We start from the raw sequence: 20,222 nt of genomic DNA on the forward strand, positions 1-20,222 counted from the left end.
GCAGTTATTGCTAGATATAGCGTGGGAAAGGTGTTGGTAGATCAAGGTAGTTCGGTCAATATCTTGTACTGGAAAACCTTCCAACAGATGGACATATCCGAGGACCTGATCGCCCCATATAACGAGCAGATAGTGGGATTCTCGGGGGAGCGCGTAGACACCAGGGGGTATGTGGACCTTAGAGCATGCTTGGGAACCGAACGGAGCAAGGAAGTGAAAACAAGGTTCTTGCTGGTGGATGTTAACACTTCTTACAATGTGTTATTAGGACGACCATGTCTCAACGCATTTGGGGCAATTGTCTCTACGCCTCACCTTACATTGAAATTTCCATTGGACAATGGAAACATATGTGCCGTCCGATCGGATCAGAGGATCGCGCGAGAATGCTATATGGCGGGATTGAAGGTTCAACCTTTATCGTCGGGTTCGTACAGTCGGAGTAGGAGAAGACGATCGGAGGTAGCCATGGCAGACTTAGACCCAAGGACAAATACTGACGATCGTATGGAGCCGATGGGAGAGACACAGTCCTTCTGCTTAGGGCCGAAGGAAGAACAAAATACAACCATCGGGAGTGAATTGGAGGAGGACCAGGCCAATCTAATTGGCACTCTGTTGAAAGACAACAAGGATTTGTTCGCCTGGACGGCAGCTGATATGCCAGGGATACATCGGAGGGTAATGTCGCATAAGCTGGCATTATTCAGGGAAGCCCGACCGGTCGCTCAGAAGAAGAGAAGAATGGGGGAGGAAAAACGGTCGGCAATAGCAGTTGAGGTGAAGAAGCTGTTGGAGGCTAATTTCATTCGGGAAATCAAGTACACAACGTGGTTGGCGAACGTTGTGATGGTGAAGAAGATGAATGGAAAGTGGAGGATGTGTACCGACTTCACCGACCTGAATAAAGCTTGTCCCAAGGACTCTTATCCATTACCAAGTATCGATGCGTTGGTGGATGGTGCGTCCGGATTTCAAGTATTAAGTTTCCTGGATGCCTATTCAGGGTATAACCAAATCCCCATGTTCCCACCGGACAGCGACAAAACGACATTCATCACCGAGCGGGCAAACTATTGCTATGATGTTATGCCGTTCGGGTTGAAGAATGCAGGGGCCACTTACCAACGCCTGATGGATAGGATATTCGCTGAACAGATTGGTAGATGTATGGAGGTATATGTGGACGACATGGTGGTGAGAAGCCGTTCGGTAGAAGATCATGTGCGAGATCTGGCAGAGGTTTTCCAACAAGTGCGTAAGTATGACATGCGCCTCAATCCGGATAAATGTACGTTCGGGGTACCGGCGGGAAAGTTTCTGGGATTCCTGCTAACAACTAGAGGCATTGAGGTGAACCCAGATAAATGCCGAACGGTTTTGGAAATGAGGAGTCCGAGCAAGCTGAAGGAGATTCAGAGGTTGGTGGGAAGACTCACCTCCTTATCTAGATTTATCCCCAAGTTGGCAGAGCGAATAAAACCGATTGTAAAAATTATGAAGAAGAGTTCAGGTAAGGATTGGGACGACCAGTGCGAGCAAGCCTTTAACGAGGTAAAACGCATATTGGTCAGCCCACCGGTCATGGGGCGACCCGATGAAGGACACCCGTTACAGCTATTCTTGGCGGTTTCAGAGGACACGGTCAGCTCGGCATTAGTGCAGGAGCAACCTGAATTTAAACTTGTGTACTTTTTCAGTCGAACATTGCAGCCGACGGAGACTAGGTACAAAAGGGTGGAAAAGATTGCTTTGGCTTTGGTGGTGGCAGCAAGACGTTTGAGGCCGTACTTTCAGAGCCATCAAGTGATAGTACGAACGGATCACCCGATCGCAAGAATCTTGCGCAAACCTGACTTGGCGGGGAGAATAGTAGGTTGGTCTGTGGAATTGTCAGAGTTCAGACTGCAATTTGAACCGAGGGGATCAGTCCGAGGGCAGCACCTGGCTGATTTTGCGGCTGAGTTACAAGAGGAAGAAGGACCTTACGAATGGGTCCTTTATGTGGATGGCTCTTCGGAGAAATCCGGAGGAGGAGCAGGTATTGTTTTGGAAGGACCGAATGGCTTTATTGTCGAACAGGCAATTGTCTTTCGGTTCAAGATAAGCAATAATCAAGCCGAGTACGAAGCAGTATTGGCCGGGCTAGAATTGGCCAAAGATTTGGGAGCGGTCTTGGTCAAATGCCGAACGGATTCCCAATTGGTGGTAGGCCAATTGACCGAGAGTTTCCAGACCAAAGACGATCAGCTGCTTCGGTATTTTCACAAAGTAAAAGAGTTGGTAAAGCAGTTCCGGGCGGTGGAGTTCAAACATGTGCCTAGGGAGCAAAATGCGAGGGCGGACATCTTGTCTAAGCTCGCCAACAGCAAAGGAAAAGATCACTTGTCTTCGGTCATAAGGCAAGTTATGATGAACCCATCGGTAGAGAGCTTGGCCGTTCATGAGATAACTGCTCAGCCTGACTGGAGGAAAGAAATAAGGGAGATTATTCAGAGGCAGGAGAACGGACTGCATGTTCGGGTACAGGAAGCAAAGAAGGCCGCTCGTTATCTGATAATAGGAGAAGACCTTTATAAAAGGGGATTTTCTTGCCCTTTGTTGAAATGCGTAATCTCGGAGGAAGCCGAGTATGTGATGAGGGAGTTGCATCTTGGAGCGTGCGGCATGCATACAGGCCAACGAGCGTTGCGGGCCAGGGTGATACGAGCGGGATATTTTTGGCCGACGGTGGAGAAGGACTGCAAAGCGTTCGTGCAGAAATGTTTGAAGTGTCAAGAACATGGCCGAAACTTCAATCGGCCACCGGAAGAGCTACATAGCTTGATGTCGCCATGGCCGTTCGCGCAATGGGGAATGGATATTATCGGACCCTTTCCGGTGGGAAGGGCACAGAAGAAATTCCTGCTAGTAGCCATTGATTACTTCACTAAGTGGGTGGACGCAGAGCCGCTCGCGACTATTACTGCCGCGCAAGTTCAGAAGTTCGTGTGGACGCTCAAATGTAGATACGGGATTCCTAAAGTAATAGTCACTGATAACGGGCGGCAATTTATCGACAAGCGTTTGGGAGAATTTTACGAACGTTTGGGAATAAAACATGTGACGAGCTCGGTAGAACATCCTCAAACGAACGGTCAAGTAGAAGCAGCCAACAAGGTCATAGTGGGCGAATTAAAGAAAAGATTGGGGGAAGCCAAGGGCCTTTGGGTAGACGAGTTGCAGGAGGTCTTATGGGGTTACTGTTGCACGCCGCACGGAACCACGGGTGAAACCCCCTTCAGCCTAACATATGGAGTGGATGCTATGCTGTCGGTCGAAGTAGGGGAACCTTCATTACGAAGGAAGATAAGACTGCAGGATAACAATGAGGAGATGCGGGTAGAGTTAGATACTCTAGAGGAACGAAGAGAAGTGGCCATGATCCGAGCGGAGGCTACCAAGCGACTTGTGGCAAGACGCTATAACACCAAGGTTAAACCAAGACAATTTGTGGAAGGAGACCTTGTGTGGCGGAAAACAGCAGAAGCCCGACGGGACCGGTCGGCAGGAAAGCTGGCGGCTAATTGGGAAGGTCCCTTCAGGGTGGTTCAGAACTTGCAAAATGGAGCATACCGGTTGGCGCACCCGACGGGAAAGGCTGTACCCAATACGTGGAACGCATCTCATTTAAAATTCTATTTCAGTTAAGAGCTTTGTATATCTCGCAAATTATCAATAATACATGACATTACACAGAATTTTGGTGTTATATACAGAAGTTGTATCACGGGAACTACCGATGGAGCGGGTGAGGCAGTCTCTTCGTGAGCTCTCACCTTGGTCTTAGAGCATGCTCCTCGAGAGCTTCTAAGACCTAAACCGAGCGGGTGAGGCAGCCTCTTCGTGAGCTCTCACCTTGGTCTTAGAGCACGCTCCTCGAGAGCTTCTAAGACCTAAACCGAGCGGGTGAGGCAGTCTCTTCGTGAGCTCTCACCTTGGTCTTAGAGCACGCTCCTCGAGAGCTTCTAAGACTTAAACCGAGCGGGTGAGGCAGCCTCTTCGTGAGCTCTCACCTTGGTCTTAGAGCACGCTCCTCGATAGCTTCTAAGACTTAAACCGAGCGGGTGAGGCAGCCTCTTCGTGAGCTCTCACCTTGGTCTTAGAGCACGTTCCTCGAGAGCTTCTAAGACCTAAACCGAGCGGGTGAGGCAGCCTCTTCGTGAGCTCTCACCTTGGTCTTAGAGCACGCTCCTCGATAGCTTCTAAGACCTAAACCGAGCGGGTGAGGCAGCGTCTTCGTGAGCTCTCACCTTGGTCTTAGAGCATGTTCCTCGAGAGCTTCTAAGACCTAAACCGAGCGGGTGAGGCAGCCTCTTCGTGAGCTCTCACCTTGGTCTTAGAGCACGCTCCTCGAGAGCTTCTAAGACCTAAACCGAGCGAGTGAGGCAGCCTCTTCGTGAGCTCTCACCTTGGTCTTAGAGCACGCTCCTCGAGAGCTTCTAAGACCTAAACCGAGCGGGTGAGGCAGTCTCTTCGTGAGCTCTCACCTTGGTCTTAGAGCACGCTCCTCGAGAGCTTCTAAGACCTAAACCGAGCGGGTGAGGCAGCCTCTTCGTGAGCTCTCACCTTGGTCTTAGAGCACGCTCCTCGAGAGCTTCTAAGACCTAAATCGAGCGGGTGAGGCAGTCTCTTCGTGAGCTCTCACCTTGGTCTTAGAGCACGCTCCTCGAGAGCTTCTAAGACCTAAACCGAGCGGGTGAGGCAATCTCTTTGTGAGCTCTCACCTTGGTCTTAGAGCACGCTCCTCGAGAGCTTCTAAGACCTAAACCGAGCGGGTGAGGCAGTCTCTTCGTGAGCTCTCACCTCGGTCTTAGAGCACGCTCCTCGAGAGCTTCTAAGACCTAAACCGAGCGGGTGAGGCAATCTCTTTGTGAGCTCTCACCTTGGTCTTAGAGCACGCTCCTCGAGAGCTTCTAAGACCTAAACCGAGCGGGTGAGGCAGCCTCTTCGTGAGCTCTCACCTTGGTCTTAGAGCACGCTCCTCGAGAGCTTTTAGGACCTAAACCGAGCGGAACTCGCGGCACTCTTACAAGGCGAACAAAGCGAGAAACGAAAGATATATATGGAGACAAGAGCAAACGCAAAGGAAAGGCGAGAAATTAATTTGGAATTCTATTAATAAACGAGAAAAGTACAACGGGAGAATCAAAAGCAATAAAATCCTAAGTATACATTTAGGAGGGCCTTGCTGCTTCACCCGTCTCCCCGATGGCTTCAGCATCAGCATTGGCATTTTGAACGGTTGGCGTAGAGGGTGGGGGATCCATGATGGGTACTAATTTGCCGTCCACCACCATCATACTCACGTTCAGCCGAGAGTCGTCGATGGGCACTTGAAAGAGAAGGTGACATTGGGCGAGGGCCTTGTCGAAGCCGAACAGATGCTCATTCACCACTTCATCACCCAGCAATTTGTTTTCTGCTTCCACCTCAGCTACCCGAGCAAGGAGGGAATCCCGCTTGGCGGTCAAAGTGGAGATGGAGGCCAGAAGGGAATCCCGCTCGGTGGTCAAAGTGGAGATGGAGGCCATAGACTTTTGAAGGTCAAGCTGGACATCGTCCAATGACCTTTGCATGCGCCGTTGGGCAGCTCGGGCTTCGGTCAACAGTGTGTTGGCCTTCTTCTTATCTTCCTCGGCCATCCGCTCGGCCTCAGCCAAGCGTAAGGTAAGGTCCTAGTTGGCTTTAAAGGAAGCTTCAAACTTTTCTTTCAAGGCTTGAAGCTCGGTAGCAGTAGACGCCGTATCCTCCGCAGCATAGGATAAACACATGGCCGATCGGGCAGCCAGCTCTAGGGCCATGTTGGAAGCTTCCTCTTTGGTCAGCCCACTGACCAAGGTTTTTTCCTCGGGGAGAAGGTTAAACTGGAGGCGTTTGGCCACCTAGACATTAGAGCTCAACAGCCCGGTGAGGGGAGGCCCGTCGGGAAGATGCCTCTTTGACCTCTTGGATTCAACTGAGGTCTCCTTGGCGGCCTTGCGCTTGCCTTTCTTCTTGTGCTCGGCTTCGGGAGGAGGGGCAGGAGAAGATTGTTGAGGGTGGACCTCGACCACGGCAGGAGGGGTCAAGGTCTTTTGGATGTTGTGGGAGTTGGCCGGCGGAGTAGTAGCCGACGGGGCGGGGGAGGCACCCCCGCTTGGTTTCCTAACACCCCCTCGTTGAGCGAAAAGGCGGGCGAAGGTGTTGTTACGGGAAGGATCCATCTTCGATAAGTAATCTGCAGAAAGACAAGAAATTCAGTTAAGTCCTAACAGGCTGCTCAATAAAAGATGATCAAAAATAGTTTACCAAACACATTGAACGGAAGGTTCTTGTTGCCAAGGAACCCGATCAAAACACGGCACGAGGATTTGGGGGGTAGCTGACAGAGCTGATTGATCAAGTCCAGATCCTCGGTGCTCATCTGCGGTTTTGGCCAGGAGAGGACCTTCCGAGGATCTCGGGTCCAGTAAAGCGGAAACTTGGCATCCCGGGCGGGACCGGCGTTACAAAAACTCTCGTATCCAGCCTCCGTCGGCACGACTTTAAAAAAGTGATTTTTAAAGTCCTTGTAGGAGCTGTGACGGCGAGAGGAGTAGGGCCAGAGTAAAAAATTAGGGTGAAAGTAAGGATATTTATACTTAAGTTAAAACCGATTCAATGGTCAAGTCTGGAATGTCAAAGGACGTGAGATCTGACGGTTCAGGAGATGTGACGTTTCAGTGATGGGAAGATCTGACGGTTGGGGGGGAGAAAAACGCTTCGTTTTTCACACTTCCCGCCTGAATATTACAGTTTAAACTTTTCTGTTCTCATTGAAACGCGAGGAAGAAATTTTGTTGAACCAGGAAGGAAGGCCGAGCGGGGATTACTTCAAACCCTACGCAAAGGTACTTTGCTAGGGCTTGGGGGGCTGGTGTTACTACCGAGGGCAGGCAACCGACCGCAGAGAGTGTTCTACCGAGGGTAGCTAGCCGATCGCAGGGTTTGTTACTACCGAGGGTAGCCAGAAGAGTGTCATGTGCCGATATCGAAGGTTGATAACCGGTCGGATGTGCTATAACACAGCCGATCGGGCAGACGCAAGGCGAATAGACTGCAGACAGCTGTTAAATGCTCATGAATGCATGGTTAATGAGGTAACGGTCATCTTCGAGAGGTTAAAGTGAGCATTGAAAGCCATTAAAAGGTAAATTAATGAGTAATATTCCCTGAGATTGTATAAATAGAGGTCAAAGGGGAAGGTAAAGGTTGGATTCATTTTAGATATAGATAGGCTTGCGATAGCATATTCTGACTTGATCGTCGGAGTGTTTGCTGCAGGTCAACCCATTCATACTGATACCGAGCGCAGAGGAGGCGAGAGGAGGAAGACTGATCGGAGGAAGAGGAGTGTTTCCGGACGGAGGTAGCGGGAGTTTCCCCCGGTCCTATTCAGCAGAAACAATTATCTAAGAAAATAAAATATAAATCAAAATATCATGATTGAATAAGAATTGGATTTAAGATCAGTGTTTAAAGCTATTACAACTATTTAATAATAATAATAATTTAAATACATATTATTATTTATTTTATGTAATGTAAATAATTTTTGTAGATTTTATAAGTATTTAACTATGGATTTACTTGAAAAATTCCGAGTATTATAGAAATGTTTCGTCGTAAACTTATTTGAATTGATTATGGATTTGGAAAATTTTGAGTACCTTACAAGTGTTTAATTATGGATTTGAAAACTCAAGTATCTTATAAGTATTTAATTATGAACGTGAAAAATTCGAGTAAGCGTACGAAGATAGACTTGTAAAAAAATATCTTATCGAGTGTTTGATCATGGACTTATTTGAAAAATTTAATACATTCAGACTTGATAAATTTGAGTCTAAATATTCGTTAATGTAACTACTCGAGGTAGATTTGAGTATGTATGAGTGTTCAAAACCGTATCAACTTAGGAAAATTCGAGTATAAATTAAGCATCCAAAAAATGTGACTAAATCCGAAAACGTGACCACTTGAAAAAAATCCAAGTATAAGTTAAGCATCCAAAAGTGTGACGATATAAGTGACTAAGTATAACCCAACAATGAGCTAAAAACAACACATAAACTCATTCATTTAATAACTTGGTCCATTTATAAAAGTTATTAACTTTTCAGTTCGAGGTTTATGCACTTATTTGAGTCATATTTACAATATTATTAATGTTGCTGACAGACCTAAAACAACTCAATAAACATAAGATTCGAGTGCGAAATCTATATGATATTAACCTCCTTAAAATTAGGAAAAGATAATGTTTATGAGATATATGTTATTGGTAGGCCTAAAAAAAGACTATAAATACATCTTGTCATAGGAATTACAAGAATATCATTATTACTTATAATCATAACTACTCATTCAAAAATCTCTTATAGACTTAAACGTCAGAGTCTTTGTAGGTGGATTTCTCCTCTATTCAGAGCTCGTTTACATATGAACAATCTCATTAATCCACCTTAGAAACTATTCGACCAAATTTGATAAGACCATTTTTACTATCTCCTTATTTTAAATCTGGTATATGATTTATATTTGAGTGGCTCAAATATTCTTAGGTTTTTGGCACAGAGGTTTAATATGCATGAGGTGAATAATTTGTATCAAAGTTTACTAAAACTACAAGAGTGTTAATAATGTATTAAGTTAGTTTTTTATGTTTATGGACAATGTATTAAACATTTTTTTATTAATTTAAAGTTTTGATGATGCAATATGAACTTGCAAGTTAATATTGTGCTTTTGAAGTAAAATTAGCCTATACACTATAGTTTGTAAAGGATATTTTGTAACATAAAATAGCTAAATACTAAACAGTTTTATCTTAATTTGAAAAATCTTATTTTTCTGTACTTAAAATAAAGTCGTCATAATTCTAACCGAAGATTCTAAACAAGAGAAGTATATTCAGGTGTTAGAGCCAAGTATGACCGTTAGTTAGCGTTTGGAAGAAAAAAGAAGCAACCCAACCAACCATTGAGAAGACACCATGCCATTCACCTTTCTTCTCAAATGACTCTTTGATCCCTTGACTTCACAAATTCCAATTTTACATGCTTTCAGTGGATGAAGTTGCAGCCATGCATTCTTCAACCGCATCAATCTCTTCCAATTACCCTCTCATTTCTGCTTTCGTTGCTTTTGCCCTTGCCCAATCCATCAAGTTCTTCACCACCTGGTTCGTATTCCCTTTTCTTTTCTTCTTTTTGTGTTTCCTTAACACGCAAATGCAATTTCACGTGGCTCTTATGGTTCTAACACATCCTTTGATATTCATGGACATGTAATTTTTTTTAAGAACCTAAATCAACCACACATATGCATATATGAAAATTCATAACTGAAGTGTAAGGGTATGTTGTGTGGTTCAAAAAGAAAGGGTTAATTTTCATTTTGAAATATAGAGAATAACGGAATACTTTTCAAGATAAAGTAACTGATGATAAGATGGTTTAAAAGTCTTAATGTTTCTTAGGTATGCAGGTTTAAGGAAAGAAGATGGGATCTTAAGCAATTAGTTGGGTCTGGTGGAATGCCATCATCTCATTCAGCTACTGTCACTGCTCTTGCATTTGCCATTGGGTTGCAAGAAGGCTTTGAAGGATCACTTTTTGCTATTTCCTTCGTTTTCGCTTGTACTGTATGACTTCATTTAATTCTTCACATAAATCAACACTGAATATCTCTTTGCTTAATATTTTGTTTAGTAATTACTATGACCTGAGATTCTTGCTCCATATCTGCACCTGTAGGAACAGAAATTAAGTTTTTGTTAAGAAAGCATTTGATGTCCCAAAAAGAATTACGAAAGTTATACTGTAATGTTTCAAACAATTAAGGGTTTAATGCTATTTATAAGAGGTGTTCGTATATATTTTTCAAATAACGAAGGGATTGATGTATGATATGAATAGATAAAAGAAAGACATGGGAAGAAATCTGACCAAACATGTCAATATAATTTGCTGAAACAATAAACATGCATCTGTGTTAAACAATGGTTTTGTAAAATAAATTTCTGAAAAGAGATTGGTGGCAGGTGATGTATGATGCTACTGGTGTAAGATTGCAAGCAGGACGCCAAGCAGAGGTTTGATGCCTTTTGCAGCTATGCCATTTTTTTCTTCTATGCAATATTCTGTTATTTATGGAAGTCTTTTTCTGTTTGTTGTCTTTGCTTGCTGTGCATAGAAGCTTTGCTCCTTTAGTTTAGTTGGTTTCAGTGAATTTTATTGAATTAGAATCAATGGTTTTTTTCAGGTTTTAAACCAAATTGTGTATGAACTTCCTGCTGAGCATCCTCTAGCTGAAAGGAGACCACTTCATGAACTTCTTGGGCACACACCCCCTCAGGTTACCATTTTTCATTGCATTGTTTCTATAGTTATATAAATTCAGTGCACCATAAAAGGCCACTGCTTCAAGATTCTTGTTTGAAAGTGTTTATTGCCATAGACTGAGATATCTACAACTTTTGAGGTATGTTTTGTTGATACAAGAGACTTGGAGTGCTGTCACCTCTTTTATATGAACAATTCATATTTTTAAGGTTTATGTGGAAATATTTTTTGATTGAATTTTAGTATTTTAATCAAGAAAGGAAAAATAAAAAAATGAAAATATTTTTTTATAAATTTTTTTTTATACAAAATTTTCAAAATTTGTTTTTATCCTTGGATAAACTAACTATAGTTTAAGGAAAATTCTAGTTTCATTTTTTATATTTATTTTCTTTAAAAACTTTCTTGCGTGCCGCACTATATGGTTTTTTTCTTTTCAAATTTGGATTGAGTTTATCTATGGCCATTTTAAATTTAAAAATATTTTTTTTAATTTCTCTGAGAAAGAAATGTTTACTTAAACGTTATCAATGCAAGTACATTGAAAGGAAAACAATAAACTAGTTAATTATAAAAATAACATCAGAATAGGTTGTCATGTGAACTAATAATAATAGTAATCAAATAACCAAAATCTAAAATGATATTTAACAGAGAGAGAGAGAGAGAGAGAGTAAATGAAACATTCTTCAAATCATAAGCTTAAAAGTACTGATTTTAAGTTTTAAAAGAATATCTTTAATTTAAGAAAATTAAAAATATTTATGATTTCTAGCTGAAAGAAACTAACTGGAGAGAAAGTCTGTGTTTCTTTCATACATACAAGCTGCAAAAGATACTTATTGAGAATGGTAAATTCTTTTATCATATGTTTTGTTTAGTCAATTAAACTGAAACCTTTGTTATTGTTTCCTTCACTTTCACAAATATTAATTACAATTGCAAACTCATATGAAAAGCCTAAACTACCCTTTACTATAGCATCACACCATTCTTACTGTGACTCTCGTTATTGTCATCACATCCATGGAAGAAGAGAGAAAAGATGAAAATTTTAGAAACTGTAGAAGTGCAGGAAAGTAAAAGCAAAGTTTTTGGATGCTAAGAGCCCAATATTATTTTGTATTTGTTTATGCATGTACTGTTTCAAATTTTAGAAAAACAGAGAATAAAAAAGCAATTTGAGATAAGATGAAGAAATGATTGTAAATTAGTGTTTTGTTTTGTGTGATGGTTGTGCAGGTAATTGTGGGTGGAATACTTGGACTCTTAACGGCAGTTGGCCTTCTAAGACCCCTCGCAACAAATTGAGGCCTTTCTTTCACTTCAGTTTCTGCTCTCAAATTCTTCTCTCAAAAAATAACTTTGCATTTCAAGAACTTAACATTTTTCTGTTCTCATGTCAAGAACAGAGATAAAAAAATTGAATGCAATAGACTGTTAAAATCTACTACTGTTTGTGGCTGTTAGGTATCTAAAAGGGAATCATATATTTCATAGGAATTTAAGTCTAGGTTGATCTTCTTCCTCTTCGTCTCCTTCATCAATATCATGAAAGTTGTTATGGTATTTTTTGTTTCATGAAATTAGTTAAAATGGATTTATCACAAAATCCTTCTAACCCATATTACTTGTATCCTATAAATAATCCTGAGATGATTCTTGTTACACCACAATCAGTTGGAGAAAGCATTTCTGAAATGGTTTCTCTAGAAAATAATGTACATGAAAATAAGTTTTATATTACTTAGTTCATTATTTTTCAAAAATATCTATATGTTTTTTAAATGTTTAAAGTGGAAAGTAAAAATTGTAGGTATTGTGCACGTAAAATTGAGGTATGAGTTTACATTTTCTAAAAAGAAAATTAGGCAGGTTTTAGTATCACTCCCTCGGCCTTATTTTACTTTAAAATGAAAATAGAGATTTCCTCTTCGCAATTAATTCCATTGTCACAGCTTTTGTCTCGAATAAACTTAACCAAGTGGATGTTTGCCCATAGAATGATCTAATTGGGTTTTAAAACAGGTTGAACCATGATGTCTGAAAGATATTTAGTTACTAAAAATTAAGGATTTAATTTAGTGGTCTCACAAAATCGGTTTTCTTTTCGCAATTTTTAATTTATTGGTTGATAACTTCCCAATTTTTTATATTTTTTTGTAATAAAACTCTTTTTTTAGGCTGCTTTAGCTTCTAATTCTCTATAAATAAGATAAAGCAGTGTAAATAGGGTAAAAATAGGTATTTAATAGAAATGAAGTTAATTTTTTTTTAGTTAAATAAAATTGGTTTTTAAAGAAATAAATTAACCCTTTAGAAAAATATTCAGAAAATAAAAATAAAATTCCCTTTATGCTGTTGTAGGCTTTCATTTTGTCTTTTTACTGTTTAACTCTTGGTAATTTCTTTCTAATTGCAGAATTAACCCTGGTCAAAGGGGCTCTTTTGTTGGTTAATCAAAGAGGATTTGCTGCCCTATTTTGAAAAGCAGCGGTTTGGCATCTGTAGAGTAAGTGAAGTGCACCGTTTTGTGCACGGATGCTAATGGAAGCTGAGACTTTGGGGGGGTAAGGCTCTAGGATTCGAGAGAGGAGAGAGGAGTTCCTTGGTGTCCGAGGATGATTCCGAACCAGAGGTTAAAAGCCGGACCAGAGATTGAGTGAATCAGATCACATGACCGGAGATGACTGACTGAAAGAAGATGTTAGCATTATTTTTAAATATAAAATAAATATTATAGCTTTTTCAGTTTCTATTTTTAAGAAAATAAAGTGGTCCATTAAGTTATTATGAGGTTTATGGAGCAGTTACTAATTTTTAAATGTAAAACCCATTTATTTTGAACCTATGGCCACACTTTATATAAGGGAATGAGTTACTCTCAGTTTTGATCACTAAGCCTATTCCTCTATTCAGAAAACACACTATCGAATTTGAATGAGTTAAAGTTTAGAAAAACAAAATTGTCTGTGTTTGAATTACAAAAGTTGCAATGGCAGGAGGTATGCACATTATTTTTCATTTTGCTACCGTTGATTTTGATCTGAATGTGTTATGAATGAAGATTCTTCTGTTTTATGGCATCATAGATTGGGACATATCTTCATTGAAAGAATTAAGCGATTAGTAAATGAAGGAGTACTTAATACTTTGGATTTTACTGATTTTGAGACTTGCGTGGATTGCATAAAGGGTAAGCAAACTAACAAGTCCAAAAGAGGTGCTAAGAGGAGTTCAAGTTTACTAGAAATTATTCATGCAGATATTTGTTGTCCGGATATGGACGCAAGTAGTCCGAAACACTTCATCACCTTTATAGATGACTACTCACGTTATATGTATCTCTACTTACTTCGTTCTAAGGATGAAGCTTTGGATGCCTTTAAATTTTTAAGGCTGAAGTTGAGCTACAATGCGGAAAGCAAATCAAGATTGTGAGATCAGATAGAGGTGGAGAGTATTATGGTAGATACACAGAGAATGGACAAGCACCTGGTCTGTTTACGAAGTTTCTTCAAGACCATGGAATTGTTGCCCAATACACTATGTCTGGTTCTCCAGATCAGAATGGTGTGGCAGAAAGAAGGAACAGAACTTTAATGGACATGGTGAGAAGTATGAGGAGTAATTCAAAACTTCCTCAATTCTTGTGGACTGAAGCACTGAAGATGGTTGTGTATATATTAAACCGAGTCCTAACCAAGGCCGTCTTAAAGACACCGTTTGAGTTATTCAAAGGTTGGAAACCAAGTTTGCGACATATACGTGTTTGGGGATGTCCGTCTGAAGTGAGAATTTATAATCCACAAGAGAAGAAACTAGACCCAAGGACTATTAGTGGGTATTTCATTGGATATACTGAAAAGTCTAAGGGATATAGATTCTATTGTCCATCGCATAACACTAGGATTGTGGAGTCAAGAAATGTAAAATTTCTTGAGAATGACTTCGTTAGTGGGAGTGATCAGTTTCCAAACATTGGGAATGAAAGGGATCAGTATGAAGCTCAACCCTCTAGCTCAAGTGATAGATTGGTTGTCATTCACACCCCTCAAACACAAATGGGTGTTAGACAAACAATAATTAAAGCTTCACAACCTGCTCAAAATGACCTTACAGATCAAGTTGCTAATGAGGAACAACAAGATGATGTTGAAAAACCTACTGAATAGTTGCTTGAGCAACAATTTCCTCAAGAAAATGATGAGGCAACATTAAGAAGATCTACTAAGGTTAAAAGGCCAGCAATTCCTAGTGATTATGTAGTGTATTTGCAAGAAGTTGACTACAATATTGGAGCTGCAAATGATCCTGAAACGTTTTCACAAGCCATGAGTTCTAAAGAATCAGACCTATGGTATAATGCCATGAAAGACGAGATGGATTCTATGGCATCCAACAAAGTCTGGGATCTCGTTCAGTCGCCTAATGGTGTAAAATCCATTGGATGTAGATGGGTCTTTAAAACCAAGAAAGACTCAAAAGGCAACATTGAGAGACATAAGGCAAGACTTGTTGCCAAAGGGTTCACTCAAAGAGACGGAATTGACTACATAGAGACCTTTTCTCCTATATCTAAGAAAGATTCCTTTCGAGTAATTATGGCATTAGTAGCTCATTTTGATTTTGAGTTACATCAAATGGATGTGAAACCAACATTCTTTAATGGTCATCTGGAAGAAGAGGTTTACATGAAACAACCTGAAGGATTCTCTTCTAAAGACAATGTGCACTTAGTTTGCAAGCTTAATAAATCCATCTATGGATTAAAACAAGCCTCCCGCTAATGGTATCTAAAATTTCATGATGTTATCACTTCATTCGGTTTTGAAGAAAACGTCATGGATCAATGTATAAACCAAAAGGTCAGTGGGAGTAAGATTTGTTTCCTTGTATTATATGTGGATGATATTTTGCTTGCAACCAACGATAAGGGTTTGCTATATGAAGTGAAACAATTTCTCTCAAAGAACTTTGACATGAAGGATATGGGAGAGGCATCTTATGTCATTGGCATTAAGATCCATAGGGAAAGATCTCGAGGCATTTTGGGTTTGTCTCAAGAGACCTATATCAACAAAGTTTTTAAAGAGGTTTAACATGAAGAATTTTTCACCAAGTGTAGCTCCAATCGTGAAGGGTGATAAACTCAATTTGAATCAATGTCCGAAAAATGATTTTGAGCGGGAACACATGAAGAATATTCCATATGCTTCAGCTATTGTAAGCCTTATGTATGCTCAGGTTTGCACTAGACCTGACATTGCATATGTTGTTGGAGTTTTGAGAAGATATCAGAGTAATCCAGGTGTTGACCACTAGAAAGCTGCAAAGAAGGTAATGAGATATCTTCAAGGGACAAAAGATTACATGCTTATATATAAACGAACTGAATGTTTGGAAGTGATTGGCTACTCCGATTCAGACTATGCTGGTTGCATTGATTCACGAAAATCAACATCTGGTTATATTTTTATGTTAGCTGGTGGAGCTGTATCTTGGAGAAGTGCCAAACAGACATTAACTGCTCCTTCTACTATGGAAGCTGAGTTCATTTCTTGTTTTGAGGCTACCTCGCATGGTGTATGGTTAAAGAGTTTCATTTATGAGCTTAGAGTTGTGGACTCTATTTCTAGGCCATTAAAGTTGTACTGTGACAACTCTGCTGTGGTGTTTATGGCTAAGAACAATAAAAGTGGATGTCGAAGTAAGTACATTGACATCAAATACTTAGCCATCAGAGAACGTGTTAAGGAAAATAAAGTAGTCATTGAACACATAAGCACTGAGTTGATGATTGCTGATCCTTTAACTAAAGGAATGCCACCAAAGAATTTTAAGGATCATGTAGTGCAAATGGGACTTGGTTCCACGATGTAATTTCATTATCAGTACATTTATTATTTTCAATGAAACTCTTATTCAGTTTGATGTTTTTCTCATATGTTTTTGTGCACATTTATTTTGAGAAGATATCATTTAGTTTTGATCTAGCATAAACATATGGTTTATGCATTAAGTTGAGAGCTAATGTTGAGAGAAATATATATTGTGGTACATGGAAGATAACACTTACTATCAGAGGACCTATCGCCATGACTTGTATATATTCTGTCTTAGTAATTGAATAAATGGACCAAGTGGGAGAATGTTAGCATTATTTTTAAATATAAAATAAATATTATAGCATTTTCAGTTCCTATTTTTAAGGAACATAAAGTGGTCCATTAAGCCATTATTTTTATCTTTTTAACTGCATAGAGGTTATGGAGTAGTTACTAATTTTTAAACGTAAAGCCTATTTATTTTGAATCTGTGATGACCAGCCTTTATATAAAGGAATGAGTTACTCTTGTTGATTGGTACCAGACAGAGTGTAACGCAGCGGAATAAAGCTTAGAGTAGCAGAAAGCGTGTTCGGTCACCATTTTAAAATAAATTGGTCTGTTTTTAGAAAATCAATTTTCTTTAAGAAAATTTATCGAACAGTTGATATGCGTAAAAGATAAAAAATGTAGGGAATAGAAAATCACACGAGTAATTTTTATACTGGTTCGATTCAACAGAATCTACATCCAGTCGTTAATCATTATAAAAAGTGATTAACAGTTCAACTAAAAAGATGTTTCACATATTACAACAAATAGTGAATAAAACAGATAAATAAACCTTCCTTCAACGAACGAACCGGAAAAAGAACACTCTGCCAACTCGAAGAGAACCGCTCCGACTATCGACAAACGAAACACGAGCTTCTCCTATTCACGAGACCAGGCAGAGCACATTGCTAACTCGAAGAGAGCTTGCTCCGACTATCAACACACGAAACGCGAGCCCCTCCTGTTCACAAGACCAAGCAAGGGAACTTGAACTATAGCTTCTGAGAACTTCCTCTGACAAACAGTATTCTGCAAGAGCTTCTGTTCAACAACTTTCTCTTTTTGAACTTCACAGAAACCCAATATATAGCCAGCTGTTCTGAATATCTAAGGTTAAGTCCCAACTGCCACGAATAATCGGTTATTGTAAGTGATAATCGATTATTCAAGTCTGTTACAGGTTTTTCAAAAAATGTGATAATCGATTATATGAGGTGATAATCGATTATTCCTGGATGACTTTGTGATAATCGATTATTGCCATTCCATAATCAATTATTGTAGTTAAAAATGCAAGTTTTACAGAGTTTACTAGATTTTCTTACTATATTTAATTTCTACAAATTGCTTTTAAATAATTCTAATATCTTCTTCAACTAAAACTTCTTGCAGCATCATCAAAACAATTTTCTTCAAGATTTACCAATACTCCTTATTGGTAACAACTCTCACTTTTGATCACTAAGCATACTCCTCTATTCAGAAAACACACCATCGAGTTTGAGTGAGTTAAGGTTTAGAAAAACAAAGTTGTTTGTGTTTGGATTACAAAAGTTGCAATGGCAGGAGATAGACACATTATTCTTCATTTTGCTTCTGTTGTTTTTGATCTGAATGTGTTACTGTGATGTTAATATAACATGTTTAGATCAATTTTATACTCTGCTATTTTATCAGAAGATGGAGATGATCGAAGGGCTGTAAAGACTCGAAGTGGTTCGTGATCGAAGCAAGGAGATGAACGTTAGAGAAGACGATTCACGAAGCTTTCAGAGTTTGTTTTAGGTTATTTCCCTTTTTTCCTTTTCGGTTTCTCCTATAAAAAAGGGTTTTGTAATGTAGTTAGAGGTAGAGTGGAGTGGGTGACAGACACTGCACATAGGAATTAGATTTTCGATTCAGTTCTTCGCCTTTAGTTTTAGGTTTCTCAGTTTTCATAGATTAGAAAAATTGTTCTCTACACTGAAAGTCCTTGGACAATCACCTTAGGTGACAAACATTAGGGTTCTCTGGATTTCTGGTATCATGTACTTTCATTCTTAGTTGTTAATAACAATTTCTTGTTTCAATTCAGTTTTATAGATTCAATTCATGTTTCTTCTTGCCCTTTTTAAATTTCCAACACTGCTACTTTTAGATTTTGCACTGATACATGAATTCTGATATGGCTTTTGGATTTGTTTCCTTTCCTTTATGATTTCAGCACCTGTTATTGATATTGAATGATCTGGAATACCATTTGAGGATTCTGTTACGCATAGTTTTAGTTTTTTTTTTGTTATATTTTTGAGCAAATATGTTTTTGCTTTATTTTCCTTACATTTCCATTTACGATTTCAGTCTAGGATTAGTGTTAATGAGAATTCTGAATTCATGTTGCTGTTTTTACTTTTTGTATTGCATGAATTGTCCTTTTCCATTAGGAATCATCATTACCCATTACCTTTTGAATTGCACGTTGTAGTCTAGGTTTCGATTTTGGGTTATTGTTTAATGCAATTCAGATGTTATAATGTGAGGGAGAGTGCAGTTTTAGGCATTTGGAATTGATTTGGCACTTAAAGGGAACTATGCACATAATTGGTATTTGAATCATATGCCTTAGGACCCTAAAGAGGGCCCAACGTCTTCTTGAAGACATTGTATGCTTTAAGGGTTCAAATTAAACCTAATGCCAAATCTGTACTTGATCTTTAGTCTATTTTCTGATTTGTTCCAGTTAAAGGTTTAGGCTTTTAATTTTTGTTTTCAAATGCTATATGGTTTTGCATATTCTTTTCACCTTCACAGTTGCAGTTCTAGTTGCACGATTTACATTCCATTCTCTATGTTATTCCTAATTGTTATTTGCATTGTGTAATTAGAATACTGATTTTAAGTTCTCTTATTGATTCGTAAAAGCATTAATGCCCATTAGCCTAGGTTCTTATATTTGCATTAGTACATCATTTTAGGGTAGGTTTCATACATTGATTTCTCATTTCGGTTCATTTATTCATTAATTAGATCAAGTTAGATGCATTACTAATTAGTTTTCTTTCCTTTGTAAGTTTCATTTCGTATTCCCCACCTTGTTTTAGTAAATAATAGATAGGACCTAATTCTACATTCTAAGCTTAATAGGGACCAAAGTCTTTGGATTGATACACTGGTTAGCCCCTTTACTTTATTACCGAGACTAGGTTTTGTTCTATTTTTAGGTGACAAAAAACATTTTAACAGTTGTCTCACAAATTAGTTTTCTTTTCACAATTACTTTCTACCACTTATATAATGTTTGGGTAAGGTAATTTAGAAGTGTAATTTATTTATTTGAAGAATTTAGAATGTTCTACTAAAATGACTTATTTGCATAAAGTAATTATAAAGAAATTGAAATTTAAGAAATTTTGTAAGATAATTTTAAATGAATAAAATATAAAAATTTCAAATACTTTAAAAGATATAAGAAATTTGAAATTTCATTCATTTTTCTTCATTCACGAATATTGAGTTGAGTTGATTCAAGTTGAATGTTTACTTGAGTCGGCTTAGGATGAAGACTCAACCGAGGTTGACTAGGTAGAAAGTTGAGTAGGGTGGAAGATTAAGACGAGTCCAAAAAGTCATGACAACTTGGTCCAAATCGAAGATCGAGATGAGTCGGTCGATCTCAAAGTTGAGTTAGTCGTGTTAAGAAAAAATTGTCTATGTGTCTAAACGCTCTCATGTTTTGAAGTTTAATCAAATAACATTAAAATCGGATAATAATTTGAAAACAACTTGGTGAAAACACAAGACCTAGAACTTGACTCCCCAAACATAGAAAACCTACACAAAAACTTAGAACTAGAATCCACAACATAGAAAAGCTTAAGAAAACACTTAAGATCTTTTTAGGTAATAGAAAAATATCTAGGCTAAAACACCCAAACGCACGGCCAAATGCTATTGT

At 39.0% G+C, this 20,222-nt stretch overlaps 1 protein-coding gene across 2 annotated transcripts; it reads left to right on the top strand.

Annotated features, from left to right (window-relative positions):
• The first annotated feature begins 8,988 nt into the window (after positions 1–8,988).
• Positions 8,989–12,018, top strand: LOC124827912 (uncharacterized). 2 transcript variants are annotated; one of them, XM_047301088.2, is made up of 5 exons: positions 8,989–9,244; positions 9,550–9,706; positions 10,106–10,156; positions 10,327–10,419; positions 11,649–12,018. In XM_047301088.2, exons 1-5 carry the CDS (start codon positions 9,120–9,122, stop codon positions 11,715–11,717), a joined length of 495 nt encoding a protein of 164 aa, XP_047157044.1. In that variant the 5' UTR covers positions 8,989–9,119; the 3' UTR covers positions 11,718–12,018. The 2 variants fall into 2 exon arrangements, with proteins under 2 accessions (XP_047157044.1, XP_087968828.1); XM_088112702.1 differs by having other exon boundaries at positions 9,004–9,244; positions 9,542–9,706.
• The last annotated feature ends 8,204 nt before the right edge of the window (positions 12,019–20,222 follow it).

Source organism: Vigna umbellata, chromosome 1, assembly GCF_029865625.1.
Source record: "Vigna umbellata cultivar VRB3 chromosome 1, Vumbellata_1.0, whole genome shotgun sequence".
Lineage (NCBI taxonomy): Eukaryota > Viridiplantae > Streptophyta > Magnoliopsida > Fabales > Fabaceae > Vigna > Vigna umbellata.